Source organism: Bubalus bubalis, chromosome 5 (assembly GCF_019923935.1).
Source record: "Bubalus bubalis isolate 160015118507 breed Murrah chromosome 5, NDDB_SH_1, whole genome shotgun sequence".
In the NCBI taxonomy this organism is placed as follows: domain Eukaryota; kingdom Metazoa; phylum Chordata; class Mammalia; order Artiodactyla; family Bovidae; genus Bubalus; species Bubalus bubalis.
Window position 1 is genome coordinate 119,245,085 of NC_059161.1, and position 16,452 is coordinate 119,261,536.

At 44.4% G+C, this 16,452-nt stretch overlaps 1 protein-coding gene across 1 annotated transcript; it reads right to left on the reverse strand.

Annotated features, from left to right (window-relative positions):
* Window positions 1-921: 921 nt before the first annotated feature.
* LOC112585273 (pregnancy-associated glycoprotein 1-like) lies at window positions 922-11,580 on the reverse strand. Its single transcript, XM_025287210.1, has 8 exons — window positions 11,548-11,580; window positions 7,892-7,999; window positions 6,288-6,481; window positions 4,730-4,843; window positions 2,929-3,073; window positions 2,743-2,841; window positions 2,171-2,178; window positions 922-1,057 (listed from the first exon to the last, which is right to left on the reverse strand). Exons 1-8 carry the CDS (start codon window positions 11,578-11,580, stop codon window positions 922-924), a joined length of 837 nt encoding a protein of 278 aa, XP_025142995.1.
* Window positions 11,581-16,452: the final 4,872 nt, after the last annotated feature.

Here is a 16,452-nt window from a genome sequence, read left to right on the forward strand (position 1 = left end):
GTGGCAGAGAGCTGATGACTGGGGTTGGGAACAAGAGGGAACCAGCTCTGCATGAAGTACCTCACCCAAAAGTCCCGTGGAGGAGAAGTCCAGCGATAAGACCATCTGAGATCGGATGAAGAGAGTCTATTTCATTACCCCTTATAATTCCTCTGAATGAGGAGGTGGTGGAGTTGGTGGGTCCTCCCAAACTCCTCCATGGCCTAGACAATCCCCCAGTCACTATCCTTGTGGCTGCCTCTCCCCAGCTTCAGTCATGTTCTGGAGGAAATTGACAATCATGTGTGCTGCTGTGTCAGTTCCAACGACCATGTAAAGCCAATCATAGGACCCCATGGCCCTGCCAGGATGGCTGATTTAGGGCTGTACATGTGAACTGAGGTGGGTCATTCAGGGAACACCCTTGAACTCTAATGGCTCCAAGCTTCTTTCCTTACTAGAAGATGCCTTCAGGATGTAAAACCCTAGAGCAGGTAGCTTGGGCTCCCTCACTAGGTGTGGAAGCCTTAAGGAAGAATGTTGTCAGGCTAAGACCATCAAAGAAGAGGGAAGGTAAAGAACGAGGGTGAGAAAGAGAGAACTGATGACTTATGATTTCTTGGGTCCAGTCACTGAGATCTTTGTATTTGCTCTGAGTCTTGTGTCCTAGATTCCCAGAATCATTTCAATAAGTCTCCCTTTTCCTTGAAGCCAGCTGGAGTAGGGCTCCTCTCAATTTTGATTCAGACTTGGTTCTAGATATTGCACTCGCAGACACAAACAGTGGCAACCATTTGTTTCAGCACTATTAAGAGTGAAACCCTTTATTCTTTACTGAGAATAAGGTGTGCAGACCACCAAACACAGTTCACCAGCATCCTGGGCAGCAGTGCCCAAGTGTGAATGAGTGTGTGTTACTAATACCTGAATCTCTCCAAGTATTTACACTGCCACTGCCAGGCCAATCCTGTCATTTCCTTGATCAAAGACCGAGAAATACAGGAAGACATCACCCAGGACCCAGGTCTCTGTAGATGGACTCACCTTGTTCTCTTGAAAGGTGGTATAGCAGTGGCCTCTAGAATCTTGGAGGAGTCAGAGACATGCACCAGTCAGCATGAGCCCTTACCAGTGACTTCCCCTAATATCCAGACACAGCACAACTCTGTTTTATTTCCCTCTTTTGGTAAGTATCAAGGGTTTTTTTCAGCAGCAGGGGATATGAGAGTTCATCCAAAACCAGAGGGCCAAGACATGAGGTTGCCATGAGGAAGAGTGTGGTGAATGGAGGACTGGGAGTTGGGAAAACAGAGGAATGAAAAACAACCAAATCCTACTGTAGAGCATAAGAAACTCTATTCAATATTCATTGATAAATTACATGGAAAAGAATAATAAAAATATATTTTTATGTGTATAACTGAGTCACATTGTTGTGCAAGATAACTTAAAGCAACACTGAAGATTAGCCACACTTCAATATAATTTTTTAGAAAAGAACAAGTGTGTCCATGGCTCTCCTCAGTCCCTGTTTCTTTCCTTTTGACTCCTGCTCCTTGTTTTCTCTGCACAGAATGCTGGTTCTCCTCCTGCATCCCCACAATTCGTACTTTATTAAAAAACTTTATTTTGTATTGGAGCATAGCTGATTAACAATATTCTGAGTTTCAGGTGGATAGTAAAGTGACTCAACCGTATGTATCGAGGTATCCTGGTCCCAAAGACACCCTTCTCATCCAGACTGTCATATAACTGAGCAGAGTTTGCTGTGCAACTCATTGTTGCTTATCCATCTTAAATAGAGCAGTGCCCACAACATTTTCTTGAAGACTTAACTCAGGAACTCTGCAAAGCCTCCTTCAGCCCACACTCATCCTCTTTGACCACTCCAGGCTTGGTTGGGTAATGTACTCTTGTTCCCCAACCACACTGGTCAGTTTTTAGCCCTCATCACTGCTAGTAAGTCCCCAGTGCCCCAGTGCAGACCACCCTGAGATGCCATTTATATGGATTCCAGTGCAGTTTTGCCTAGAACCAAGCAACTCCCCATATGCCTCAATGAGTTTGTAGTTTTAGAATTCCTGAAATTCACTGTCTTCCTCAAAGCCTTCTTTGAGCCCATCAGCCTGCTCTGAACTCCCGCTGGGAGCTGACATGAAGCCTCTACCCTGTGCTGGGGCTGAGCAGTCACTGTGCACCCTTTATTCAACTTAGGATCCAACCTCCCCACAGAGGGGTCGGGTATCCCAACTCACAAAGGAGGCACCTGGCTGGAGCAAGGTGAAGATGTAGCCGAGAACTAGGCTGACCATGTAATTTATCATCCAAACCAGGAAAACTGTGAGAAGGGAAGGGACACTGTTAACTTATGTTGGGAAATCACACCAGGACTGTCCCCAGTCATTCTCCTTGTAACATGGCCTATTTCAGGGACTGCTAGTGCTGAATTTCATGCTCATGCACCTAAGGGTTCAGATTGAATTGAAGCTCTTTGAGGACTGAGGACCTTAGTGTTCCCCTCTCCCTGACCCCACCATGCCATATGGTGTGGCCTCTCTACATTTATTTCAGGAAGATCAGTGTCCCACACGGCCCTTTACTCTCAAGTAATTGGTTTTGTGGGAGGCACTGGCTCAGCCACAAGGCTCAGCAGCATCTGCAATGGTGTGACATGGCCTCCAGAGGGCACCCTCCTTCCAGCAGCAGCCCAAGGGTTCTTGCAAACTCCAGTTTGAGAACTAACCCTCAGTATTGTCCCCTCACCCTAAGGATGTAGGCTTGAGCTGGCACTGGGTAGTTGATGCTGTTGATGGTGAAGATAATAGAGGTCAGGGTATTGACCACAGAAAATGAAATGTAGTGCTGTTAGAGAGAGAGAGTAAGAGGTTGGTCCTGGTTATCCTTGTTGTGTGTGGAGACTGGGAGTGACCCTGAGGCATGAGCCTTCACCTTGGAACCCTGAGGCATGGCACCGATGAACTTCTGTATGTTATGGATCAGTGTTCCTGGGCCTTCGATGAATGTTGCCCCGGTGTCAACAATATCCTTGCAGCGTCCAGAACAAGCAATAACCTTTCTTTCAATGGAGATGGTGAGAGACAAAGGAAGAAAGCACGCATCAAAGTCACTCTGAGTCTCCTGAGAGTTTCCCCCTTCCTGACTGTCTCCTAAACAGCCCTTCGTCTCTTGCCCTCTTTTCCTTTGCTCTCGACACAGCACCTTTCTTGACATCCTCGAATGCAGTACTTGAATACCCCAGGATCCTTTGTACTTTGACACAAGCTGGTCTACCTTCCTAGAAGACTCCACTTCACTTTGACTAGCAAATTTCTTCTCATCTTTCAGATTCCAGCTTAATTGTATTGCTTTTGGGAAGTCTTTCCCCTGGTGTTTATCAGTCTCCTCTGTTAGTCACTCTCTTTAGATCCTTCCTCATGTCTGCAGCTGCTAACTCACTTCAGTCATGTCTGACTCTGTGCGACCTCATAGAGGGCAACCCACCAGGCTCCACTGTCCCTGGGATTTTCCAGGCAAGAGTCATGGAGTGAGTTGCCATTGCCTTCTCCTCCTCATGTCTAGCATGTACCAAAGTCACAATTCACATGTGGGCAAGTCACTTCATGTACATCTGCCTTCTTAGATGTGAGGGTGAGTTTTATTCTCCTTGCCTCCCTAAAGTGCCTGACACACAGGGGATGCCCAATGCTTATCTGTTCAATGAGTGAATGAAGACTGAGAAAACAATAAGAAACATCAAGAGAACTGTATCTGATGGGGAACAAATAACGGGTCACACATAGAGTGAATATGGAGATTCGCAGGGGCAGCAAATTCTCATAGTAGGGGGAGAGAGGGGCTCCTCTGGGAGAGGGTGTCTTCCAGCACTGCTCCTACAACCAGCGCAGACCTTGAGACCCTGGTCAGGAAATACATGACTAGCTCTCAGAAATTCCAAAGGACAAGTCAGCTTTTGTCTGAGGGTATCACACAGAATCCTATCAGTTATGCCTCTTGTCCTCAGGTCACTCCTGGATCCCACCTTCCTGATTCTCTGTAATAGCCCCTGTCCCACTGTGTGCCCAAGAACTTGGCGTGTCTTTTTTTTAGTTGCTTTCACATCTTAAGATTGCAGGAAACCTCTCTCCACTGCTGGGTAGCTGCTCCCTAAGAAGACCAATTTTTCCCATTTTCTCAGGACTGTCCCTGTTTTTTTAACTGACATTTATCTGTACTGAGAACTTCCTATGTCCTAGGTAGCCCTGGACAGTTGGTCATCTTATCATAACTCTGTTCAGGCTTGAGATATTCTCCCTGATCCTCTGTTCACCACACTGTAGAGTCCAGTATCCATGCTCCCCACTTCAAAGGGCAGTGGGTGTAGCCTTCTCCTATCTACACAGACCTCTGGTGCCTCTTAGGACTGTGGTCAGAGCCATGCTCAGAAGGCCTGGGGATTATGAATCCATGGGTTGTTTGTGTATCTATGTGCTTGTGTTTTTTTTTGTATATGTGTTTACATGTGTTTCTGTGTGTGCTTGTGTGTCTGGGAATAGCTATGCATGTTTTTATGTGTTGCTGTGTCTGTTTATATGTGTCTGCTTGTGTGTTCCCATGTGTCTGTGTGTCTGTTTTTGTCATTGAAGGTGGTGTACATGTCTGTGTGAGAATGCATTTGTGTGTGTTTGCCTGTGTCTGTGTACAGTAGTGGGAGCATCACTTGGGCTGACCCTCAGAGGGAGAGCCTTACCAGTCCATGTGTACAATCCAGTCTCCTGCTTGGATCAATGGTACCCAGTTGAGCTCTCCCTTGTAGTAGTGGCGGTCCACCCCACCAAACATCACCACACTGCCATCCCACTCATCTCTGTAGAGAGAAGTGAAGGTGGGGGGATGATCCTTGGAGGACAGTAACAACAACACTGTCTGAGAGCTGTGCTGGTCCACCCATCAAGGCCCTAATAAGGTCCCCATGTACAGATACAGAAATAGCATCTAGGAGAGATAGAGATACAGACTGAGGCATGTTACTGTCTCATGAGTGGCACAGAGGAGGTTAGAAGCTGAATCACTTGTCTGAGCTCCACCCACTATGTCTTCTGAAGACACCCTGGACCTTCAGCGACCTGAGTGCTCAGACACCCTGAGAACACAGGGTGCTGAAGTGTTTTGGCTTTCCCTGTGTCCACCTTGTCATTTTTCAGGAAAATCAAGGCCTGGGAGTTATAAGGGTGTGGATTCAGGTCACCCAGAGTTGGCTCCACTGGCCTGTGACCTACACTGTCCAAAGGGCCCCACACTCAGAAGGGACCCCACCTCTGCTCTCCCTGTCTTGAAATGACTAATATTTCTTGAACAAGGGGTCCCACATGTTTGTTTTGTGTCCCACACTCTCATTTTTCTTTTTTTTTCTTTTTTTTATATTTTATTTTATTTTTAAACTTTACATAATTGTATTAGTTTTGCCAAACATCAAAATGAATCCGCCACAGGTATACATGTGTTCCCCATCCTGAACCCTCCTCCCTCCTCCCTCCCCATACCATCCCTCTGGGTCGTCCCAGTGCACCAGCCCCAAGCATCCAGTATCGTGCATCAAACCTGGACTGGCAACTCGTTTCATACATGATATTTTACATGTTTCAATGCCATTCTCCCAAACCTTCCCACCCTCTCCCTCTCCCACAGAGTCCATAAGAGACTGTTCTATACATCAGTGTGTCTTTTGCTGTCTCATACACAGGATTATTGTTACCATCTTTCTAAATTTCATATGTATGCATTAGTATCCTGTATTGGTGTTTTTCTTTCTGGCTTACTTCACTCTGTATAATAGGCTCCAGTTTCATCCACCTCATTAGAACTGATTCAAATGTATTCTTTTTAATGGCTGAGTAATACTCCATTGTGTACTGGCTGCTGCAAATTGTGTAGCTGGTCCTGGGCTCCCAGTGAAATGCTAATGAGAAAGGAAAGATATCCACCATCCTTCTCCTTTCTTCCTTATTAAATTCATAAGCAAATCGTATTTTTTTCCCTCCAACTTGTTTCCTGTTGCCTTCCATTAGCTTCCCTCATAACTCACCCCACCTAGACCAAGTTACTGGTCTTGAGCCCAGGATCTGGGTTGTGTTCCAATAAAATTTTATTTATAAAAGCCAGTGGTGAAGCCAGGTAGGGCCCTGGGGCCATAGTTATCCTTGGTTATATTACTCTCAGGATACTTCTTTATCAAGTGCTCTATAATTATCGTGCAACTGAAAGCATCTTACAGCTAAGTTAGAGAAAGGGATTGTCCATCTCAGACTTACTTGCTCAAGTAGAAGGCAAAAACAGGCTCAGAAATGGCATCTTCATTCTTCAACTTGTCAAAGATGGGGATGGTTCCAGAGAAGTAGAGGTTGGGGTAGTTCAAGCTCAAGATGCCATCAAATCTTCTGCCCTCAAACCCATATTCCACCATGCTTAGACCAAACGGCTGGTCAGTAGTTACAAGATCCCCAATCTGTGGGAGAGAAGAGTGTTACCACTTACAGATACGTGAAGTGGGGCTAGGACTGGGCTGGGGTGCATTGCCATTAGATCCTCAGAGAAGAATTGAGACTGGGCTCTGTCTTTGGTTGCCCACAGACGGTTAGAGCAAGGTAGAAAGGGAATTTGGGTTCTATTTGAAAGAGGCTGTGAATTTTAAAACATCTGCCCCTCTGAAAAACACCACCTGAGTGAGTCAAATTGGCCTTGTGGCTTCTGTACAGGTGGGGCAACCAAGAGTCAGGCCAGGTCCCATTGGTGCCACCTAATGGACAAATCAATCGAGAGCAAGATAGCCTTCTCTTTGGCATCACCGTGACCTAATGACAGGAATGGACCACATTCTCTGTAATGTACTGTGAATTCTGCATCTGTCCGGTAAGACAGAAGCCAAAAACACAATCTTGCTTGCAGGGTTCTGTGAAATTACTGCCTGGAGAATTCACTTTTGGGGATATGTGCATATTTCTGTGAGTGTGTATGAGAGAGAAAGAGAAAGAGGGGAACTACTTAAGTATTTTGGGGGAGGCAGGCCACAGGTTTATTAGACTCTCAAGGGTCCTCTAGAGTGAGAACTCATTTATCAGGCTCCTTGACTTCTCAGGCCTCCAGTTTCCCACTCTGGATACCTGAAGCCCTTGACTGCCCCTACGGTCCCCAGATCAGTTTTATCCAGTCTCCAAACACCCCACAGCAACTTCAGTCCTGAAAAGCCAGCCTAACTCCACCTTTTACCACATGTGTGCCCTCAGCAAGGCCCTTGCTGTCTCCACCTCAGTTTCCTCATATGTCTCATGAGCTAATCAGAGTACCTGCTTTGTGGGGTTGTTGCAGAATTAAACCAGTTATCACCTGAAAGTGGCTGGAACAGTCTGTGAATATAAAAGTGGGTGCTTTTTTCCCATCTTCTTGCTCCCAGCAAAATGAATCTTGAACTTCTCATGGGCAGAGGAGCTGCAAGTCCACACCTCAAGCCACTCTCTGGGTTAGCTAATCCATTTGCTCGTGTGTCACCATGGGCACTGCCTCCCCAGGGACAGGATCCTGTGGGTAAGATGACCAATATCTATGGAAGTTAGGCCAGGAAGGGCCCTGACAAATGATCCTGCATCTGTTGCAAGCAGGGGTCACTCCATAGCCAGTCCTGACTCAGCTTCTCTTTGCACGTTACCCAAATGGTGTCATAAACAATCCCTTCATCCTCCCAGATCCATAGGTGATCCTGAAGGTCTTTTGGGTAGGCCAGAAGGTGGAAGATTTGTAATGTCTGAACCTAACTTGTGTAGCTGCAGAACCAAGAGATGAGTGTCATCAGGTGCCAAGGGTGGAAACAGGGTGGCAGGGCAAGTGAAGGATGGTCCGGGTATGGGGTGTCTGTACTCACAACAGGAGCAAAGAGGGAGGGCACCCACAAGTCAGATGATACTGTGTCAAAGATAACCTGGAATTCCTGAGGGGGTGTTCCAATGGTAATTTTATCCATGTAGAACATCTACATGGAGAAGGAGGGAGTGGGTTAGAGCAGAACTGGCTACCCTCTGTTCCCACACTGATGTCTCCCTCTGTGTGTCATATATCTCTTGAGATCACTTTCCAACCACTGTGAAGCTCACAGCCTTTGATCACAGAGGTGCTTGCATTTGATTTTTTTTTCCTGTGCTACATTGTATGCAGGATATTGATTCTATGACCAGGCATTGAAATGGTACCTCTTGCATTGGAAGCACAGAGGCATAACCACCGGACCTCCAGAAATGTTGGACACCCAGGGAAGTCCTGGTGCCTTCATTTGAGAAACTCTATAGTCTCTTCAAATGCAGCCTTAGCACTCCCTTCTCCAGGCTGATGCTGCTGTTGCTAAGTCGCTTCAGTCATGTCCGACTATGTGTGACCCCAGAGACGGCAGCCCACCAGGCTCCGCCGTCCCTGGGATTCTCCAGGCAAGAACACTGGAGTGGGTTGCCATTTCCTTCTCCAATGCATGAAAGTGAAAAGTGAAAGTGAAGTCGCTCAGTCATGTCTGACTTTTAGCGACCCCATGAATTGCAGCCTACCAGGCTCCTCCATCCATAGGATTTTCCAGGCAAGAGTACTGGAGTGGGTTGCCATTGCCTTCTCTGCTTCTCCAGGAGGTCCTTCTTAATCAACCCCAGGTTCTAACTCTAAACTCTGATCACATTCAATCAATGCCACAAAAGTGACTCTTTAATTTGACATGTATTTACTGTTTGCCTATTTCTCAGGCTGACATGGGCATTCTTGAAGACAAATAAGCCCTTTTTCTAATCTAAAAACAGTAAGCACTGTGTTAGATTCTTATTGCCTTACACGGAATACAGGTTCAGTAACTTTTTCCTCCTGTGGTTCTTGCATCTGTGGAAACAGAATTACTCTGCCTGTTTATTCATATTTGCTTTGCAGTTGGTTCTACCTTCTGATCAGAGATGGTTCACTCTTCATCTGTAACTAGTTGACTCCCTTAGTTCAGAAGGAGCTGCTGCTGCTGCTGCTAAGTTGCTTCAGTCGTATCTGATTCTGTGCAACCCCATAGCCAGCAACCCACCATGCTTCACCATCCCTGGAATTTTCCAAGCAAGAACACTTGAGTGGGTTGCCATTTCCACTCCAATTCAGGAAAATGAAAAGTGAAAGTGAAGTCACTCAGTGGTGTTTGACTCTTAGCGACCCCATCGACTGCAGCCTACCAAGCCTCTCCGTCCTTGGGTTATTCCAGGCAAGAGTACTGTAGCGGGTTGTCATTGCCTTCTTCTCAGAAGGAACAATCTCCCTCAAACTAATGACACATCTTTGACACAGAAATGGATGTTTACCTACAACTTGGTAATTTCTGGGCCCAACACCAAGACCAACAGTTGAGGATGAAAGTGCCTTCTCCTCTGCATGGGGCCCTTTTGCCCAATGTTTCTGCCTCCTGGAGGAGCCCCAGCCCCAATATCCTATGTGGCATCTTCAGATGAGCCCCAGTGCTAGGCTAGAGCATCAGGGGGTGCTGTGGAGCACCATCCTCCCAAAACTCTCACATCCATGATGTTCCTCAGGGAGTGAGTACCTTAGAGATATTCTTTCGCTGAACATTTGACAAAGAAAACAAAGAAGATGCTACAATTAGATGTCAGTGTTAAAGTATAACTGTCATTGTAATGGCACTGTGTACTTTCCAATCATTTTTATGAGTCACCTTATTATAAGAATTTTATGCATATTCCATGGCAAAGACATACGTTTGAATAAAGATTCTGTTCTGTAATGTTGGGTAAGCCATATGACCATGTGGGGTTTCAGTCTTCCCTTCAGTAAAATGGTGGAATGTAACGATTCAAACACTCCATATAGGATATCTTGGGGATAAGTGAAGTGATGAATATAAGGTTCCTGATAAATAGGAAGTCTCAATATGACAGCCACTAGCACTGCTGATGCCACCCCACTGTATCCTTCTCATAGAAGCTCAGGGAAGGAGTTAGAAGGGGGATTCCTGTCTTCTTTTACAAGGGAGGAATTTGAAATGCAAGAGGATTGTGAATTGGCTATGGTCACACAGTTTGTCAGATATAAAACAGTGTATAAGTATCTCTCCCAATCTTTCTCCAAATTGAAAGATAAGAGAGAGTTAAAAGAAGAATCCAGGATATAGGGAACAAGTTCAGGAAGTGCAGAAAATTAAAAGAAAAGTTAAAAGAAAACACCACAGAGAGAAATACACTCATAGAGACTTCCAAACGGATAGAGAGATAAATGATAGTGATACAGAGATGCAGACATAGACATATACACACTGAAATAGAGAGGGAACAAAGAACATGCCAAATAAAACCTAGAAAAGTGCTATTCCCCAGGACCACACCTACATCTGCATTGACTGTGCACTGAACAATTGCAAGGAGTTCCAATTTCAATAGGTCATGACATGACTGGACCCCAGAGTTGTGCAACTATGCAAATCTACACCAAGAACTGTGGGTCCCACAGTTCCTATAGCAAGGTACTTATCAATATTTAAGGGTTAAACTTTAAGATTGTCAGGGAAATATTCCATTCCATTTTAAATCTGATGAGTAGAAGAATAATTAGATGAAAATAAAAATCACAGAAAGGAAGATGATGTGGCTTACAGTCTCCATACTTACATGATTCTGCAATCTGAGAAGGCCACCAGGTCGAGGAGCACAAGCCACTTCATGCTACTTTCCTGGCTCTAAGTACTCAGGGAAGTTCAGGTTCTTAGCATGTAGTGGTGACCGGGAGCCCCTAGTTATATATGCTCTGACATGCCCTAGTTTAGCCCTTTAGGCCAATAATAGGTCTGAAAAAAACACAAAGGTCTAGATAAAATCTTTATCTTCATCAGTGTCCTTGGCAAGTGGACTTTGAAGCTTCACAGAATACAGAGAATTGAACTGTAATCTCTTCCTTGAATCTTGGCTGGAAAATCAAACTGATCTTTATGGACATCTAAGAAGATGGATAACCTTGCCTACTTGGAGAAAAAACTGCTAAGAACATCATAAAAATGGATACTAAGGGCCATGCTCAACATTCTTTGTTTCATTTCATCTTCCTAGCCACTTCATGAGATATGCATTGCTGTCTTCATTGGTGAGAAGATTGCTAGGAGGATAGGTTGTCAAATGGCAAAGTGAAGACTTCAGGCACAGCCCAGGGACATAAAGCCCAGTTGGCTTTAGGTAGTGGGTCTAATGGCAGACATCAGGGGCACCTATGATGCCAGTCTGCATCAAAGATTTAGGGCAGAACAGTACTTCAATTGCATGGTTTCAGTATTGGAAGAAATGTCATATGCATCCACAAAATATTTTATAGCATCCAACAAACATACAAGGAAGAACTGTGTGCTAGGTTCTGGGTTAAAGGCTTCAAAGTCAAAGTTGATGAAGACAAAGTAGTCTTTATCTTAAGAGACCTAGCAGTCTAGTTCTCACAAAGTCATGGCCCCAGAGGCAAGAGATATGACACTAGGACTAGGTGGCCATGTTGAACCCTGAGCGGCACAGGCCTTACCACTGGGAGCAGCCTTTCCTCCACTTCACCCATTCTGGAAAGCAGGCCAGTTGGCCATGTTTTCAAGAGAATCGGAAGTTTGAATATTTATGTACAATCTACTGATTTTAATGTTAGCAACTGATTTTTTCCCCAAAAAACAGTGGGAACGAAATCTCCACAGTGATGTGCTGGAATAAGCATTCAGTCTCTGCAGGTTTTTATTTCTCGCCTAGAGTTGGGAATGCAGTGGGGACAGATAGGAATTTAATTCATGTCGGTTGATATAAAAAGAGACTGAATGCATACTGAACATGTGTGTTTCCTTTTTATTTATAAAGAAAGATCATCAGGAACATACAAACCAACAAAATTTAACTGCTGAAAATAAATGGATATATTTCTGATATAATTTCCCCATAGGGTCTATGTCATGAAAAATTTTATCTGCCAAACCAAACATACAAAAAATAATTTTTAAATGTCTTCCCAATCAAAGAAGACACAACTACTGTGGCAGCCAAGTAAAGACAACTGTGTTTAATGACTCATCCAACACTCCCAGGGCCTATTCCTGCATGAGATCAATCCATGCCTGTCCCTTGATTACAACAGGAACCTGTCCTTTTGCCAGGTGTGTTTAGATGGGGCACTGTGATTTAATCCTCATTTTTGCATGTTGTTTAAATTCAGTTCTGGTGGTTAAATCCCAACAGGGGAAATATGACATCACTGACAAATGACACACATGTATGCCCTTTGAACTATGGTGTTGGAGAAGACTCTTGAACGTCCCTTGGACTGCAAGGAGATCAAAGCTGTCCATCCTAAAAAAAATCAGTACTGTATATTCACTGGAAAGACTGAATTTGAAGCTGAAGCTCCAATTATTTGCCCACCTGATGGGAAGAACTGACCCATTGGAAAAGACCCTGATGTTAGGAAAGATTGAAGGCAGGCAGAGAAGGGGAAGACAAGATGAGATGGTTGGATGGCATCACCAAGTCGATGGACATGAGCTTGAGTAAGCTCCGAGAGTTGGTGATGGATAGGGAAGCCTGACATGCTGCAGTCCATGGCTTTGCAAAAAGATGGACACGACTGAAAGGACTGAACTGAACTGAACAAATTGAGAACAAAGAGACTGATAAATCCAATTGCATCAAGCTGGTGACTAGCTGCCCATAACCACACATTACTTAAGTGGCTTTAAAATTCAGAATTATGACTGCATTCAGAGTGGAATATCTTCTAAGGAAAAACAAAATACTGCCCATCCAAAACAAAACCAAAGATAAACAAGAGAAAAACAGGAAAGAAATCTGAAACTATATTCAACAACTTATTGTTCCTCATAACTTCTGTTATTGTGACAGAATCATATGCATGTTAACAGTAAAAAAAAAAAGACAATAATTAAAATTAATGTTCTGAAATAAGCCTTTCAGTGGCTAGAAAAAGACGTTCACAGGTAACAGAAAGAAGTATAATTCAAACCCTGCTGTCTTAAACCTTGAACTGAAATCATACATTTGTAGCAACTAATTATATTCCTTTTTATTTTATTTTTTAAGGAAAATGTTTACTTCCTACTCTGACCAATGTAAAGCCTACAAATAATGACAACTTGATAACAGTGACTATTCTGAGGTCTAACATGTAGCTTCTAAATACATTTCCCAGCAGACGATGCATGGATTCTTAAAGAGACGGCTGATTTCAGGACTGGGTAAAGAAATGAACAAAGTAATCTTGGGAATTGTGAAGGACCAGAAAGCTAAGGCACTTCAAAGCCCAATGGGGCCTGGACAGAAAGTTTAAGAATGCAAATGAAAAGCCCAAACATCTACCAGTTTGTTGGGCAGAATGATTTTTCTGCTTCTCAACACACTGTTTATGTTTCTTATAGCTTTCCTGCCATGAAACAAGCGTCCTCTGATTTCATGGCTGCAGTCACCATCCACAGTGGTTTTAGAGGCTAAGATGAAGAAATCTGTCACCGCTTCCACCTTTTCTCCTTCTATTTGCTATGAAGGATGGGGCTGCATCTCATGATCTTAGTTTTTTAATATTTAATTTTAAGGTGGCCAAATGTGTCCAAATGTTAATAGGCAACATGTTATTTGACACAGTGATAGTTTGCTAGGGCACCAACTCACCATTCTGAGAAGTGAGAAAGGAAAATGATCATCAATATTTATGCTATTTTGTTTCTATTAAGCATAGGTTATGTAACTACAAACAGTTCCAGGAAAACAAGCTAGACTGTCGATTCTGGGAGAGATGAGAGAGTGATGGGGAGCGGCTATAATACAGATGAAGCCTCACTCACTGGCCTTCAGCTCACCTCCTTCTGTGGAGGTCTGGTTCCTAATAGACCAAGGACTGGTACTGGTCCTGACCCACTGTGCTGGTATTGTGGACTCCTGCTCTAAACCCAATAGTGGGACATTCTGTAAGACAATCCACCCTGCTACTGCCCAATTTCTGAACAAATTAATGGCATTAAAATTGGGAGAGGAACAGTTATTTCATCTTAAAGGAGAACAACCAAGTGCAACATATGACTACATTCTTTCAATAAACCATGAAAACTGCTTTTTGAGAATTAGGAAAATTTGTACATGGACTGGATATTAGATGTTAATTTTATTGGGAACAAAGTGCATTTTTTTAACATCCCATTATTTTACCCCAAATACTCATTATGTACATTTTGTAAATTGTCCATCTAGTCCCTAAAATACTTCAGGAAAATGAATAAGAAGTAAAAAAGAGAATGAAATGAGTGTCTGTCTGAATTTAAAAGCAGATCTGCATAGCTGCTATGGATTGAACTGTGTCCACCCTTGGCTCCCAATGTGATGGTATTAGGAAGTAGGGCATTTGGGAGGTACCCAGGTTGACATGGGTTTTTGACAGTGGTCCCTCATGATGGGATTAGCCTCTCCCTATTTTTCTCTCTTATTATCCTCTTCCTCCTTCCCTTCAACCACCACATGTGAGAAGATAGCAACAAGAGAAAGACTGATGCAAGTCAAGAATGTCTTCACCTGGAACTCAATTGGCCACCACCTTGATGTTGCATAGACTCCAGTCAATGACAACCGGTGGGACTAAGAGGTTAGTTTTGTACTTATTCATGCCAAAATGATAAAATATAGCATTTATCACACTCTTCTTTATTATATTTGTTATGTTTGAAATCGTTTTGTAGTAAGAAGTTTATAGAAAGTCCATTTTGAAATTTCTGTCTTAGAGATACCTTGAGGAGTCCAAGATAGCAGATTCAGGCAGGTCCCCAATGAATGAGCAGTTGGAGGACCACATTCTCCTTACTCCAACTCATCTCTTGTCATCTGAAAACCGTCCCCCACACATAACAACCTTACCACCACCCCCACCCCCCGCCATCTGCATCTTCATTACCATGCTGCTGCTGCTGCTAAGTCACTTCAGTCGTGTCCAACTCTGTGCAACCCCATAGACGGCAGCCCACCAGGCTTCCCTGTCCCTGGGATTCTCCAGGCAAGAACACTGGAGTGGGTTGCCATATCCTTCTCCAATTCATGAAAGTGAAAAGTGAAAGTGAAGTCGCTCAGTTGTGTCCGACTCTAGCAACCCCATGGACTGCAGCCTACCAGGCTCCATCCATGGGATTTTATAGGCAAAAGTACTGGAGTGGGGTGCCATTGCCTTCTCCCCATTACCCTGATAAGCTGAGTCAACTAGCTGGAGATGTTCGTGATTCAGGACAGGGTCTGGAAGCAGAAGGAATGCAGATATTTTTAGAAAGAGTGAACTGGGCAGACCCGTACTTGTTTCCCCTTCTTTAGTGCTATCTGCATGTGAGGGATTGGGCCTGGGTAGAGAGGAAGCCACAAGTGGGACTGCATGGATATTTACAAGAGAAGGGAGCAAGAATTCAGAACCCAGGAACCAGGAGGTGGGCAGCTTGCACAGGACACAGGAGGGAAGGAAGAAGCAGTGGGAAAAGAATAATGCCTACCTGAGGGCCAGACCTACCTGAGTCTTCCGGTTAAACTTGGAGGTCACGTCCTTCCTGCTGGAATTCCTGCTCCAGATGTGGAGGGGAGAGAGCTGTACTCACTCCTACTGAGTCACAGGGAGAGGGACAGTATCCCCCAGAGCCCTTTGATTCCATTCTAACTGTGGGTATCATCCCAAGCCAGAGAGCAAATGGCAGGTCATTCAAAAGATGACCTACTTTAAATAGTATTTAAAATACTACAAAATTTGTCAAAGGGTCCTGGCGTATCTAGTTCCCCAAGTTTTTTAGCAGAGATGATTCATCAGTCTAATTTGAGTTTCTGCTGAGGAATCTACAAACGTCCCCATGGGTAACTTCTGACTTTTTAGTACCTGATCTTATCCCACACAACCTAAATGATGGTAAGTTCCAGTGGGCAAGGCCTCTAAGTCCTCGGTGTCACAGCAGCTGTGTGCCAAGTGGTCTACCACTCCCAGTCCTGAGCCCAGGACCCATGAACATCACCCGACAGTTACAGCCCCCTGCCCACCATAGGCAACCTCAGCATCCTCAGAAACATGCACCTCTGATCCACTTGTCCACTGATTGCCACTGAGCAAGTCCAGTCTCCCTCATCCAAGAGATGGGAAACTGAACCCTGGGATGTATGACTCACTCTAAAGCTGCAGGTAAATTAGTGAATACTTGGGACCCAGGAACTCTGGTTCTCAGACCAGGCGACTTCAATGAAGGGAAAGATGAGAGAAAACTTAATTGCATCCACTGCTGGGAAGCTCTCAGATATCTGCAAGCACCAGAGTGTAAATTCCTCTCCCATTGCCCCTCAAGTCTGGTTCTGATTTTATCAGCAGACCTACCTTCTTGTAGTAGCAGGAAAGCAATACTGCAGGCTGTTTCTTCTGGGTTCCAGGCAC

What these genes read in the sequence shown, in the direction of transcription:
- LOC112585273 (XM_025287210.1), bottom strand. Translation starts at nt 11,580, where the DNA reads ATGGGTGAAGTGGAGGAAAGGCTGCTCCCAGTG. An exon ending in AGGAAAGGCTGCTCCCAGTG is followed by an intron (nt 8,000 to 11,547) that starts GTAAGGCCTGTG and finishes TTCTCCATGTAG; the next exon opens with ATGTTCTACATGGATAAAAT. An exon ending in TTTGCCTTCTACTTGAGCAA is followed by an intron (nt 4,844 to 6,287) that starts GTAAGTCTGAGA and finishes TTCTCTCTACAG; the next exon opens with AGATGAGTGGGATGGCAGTG.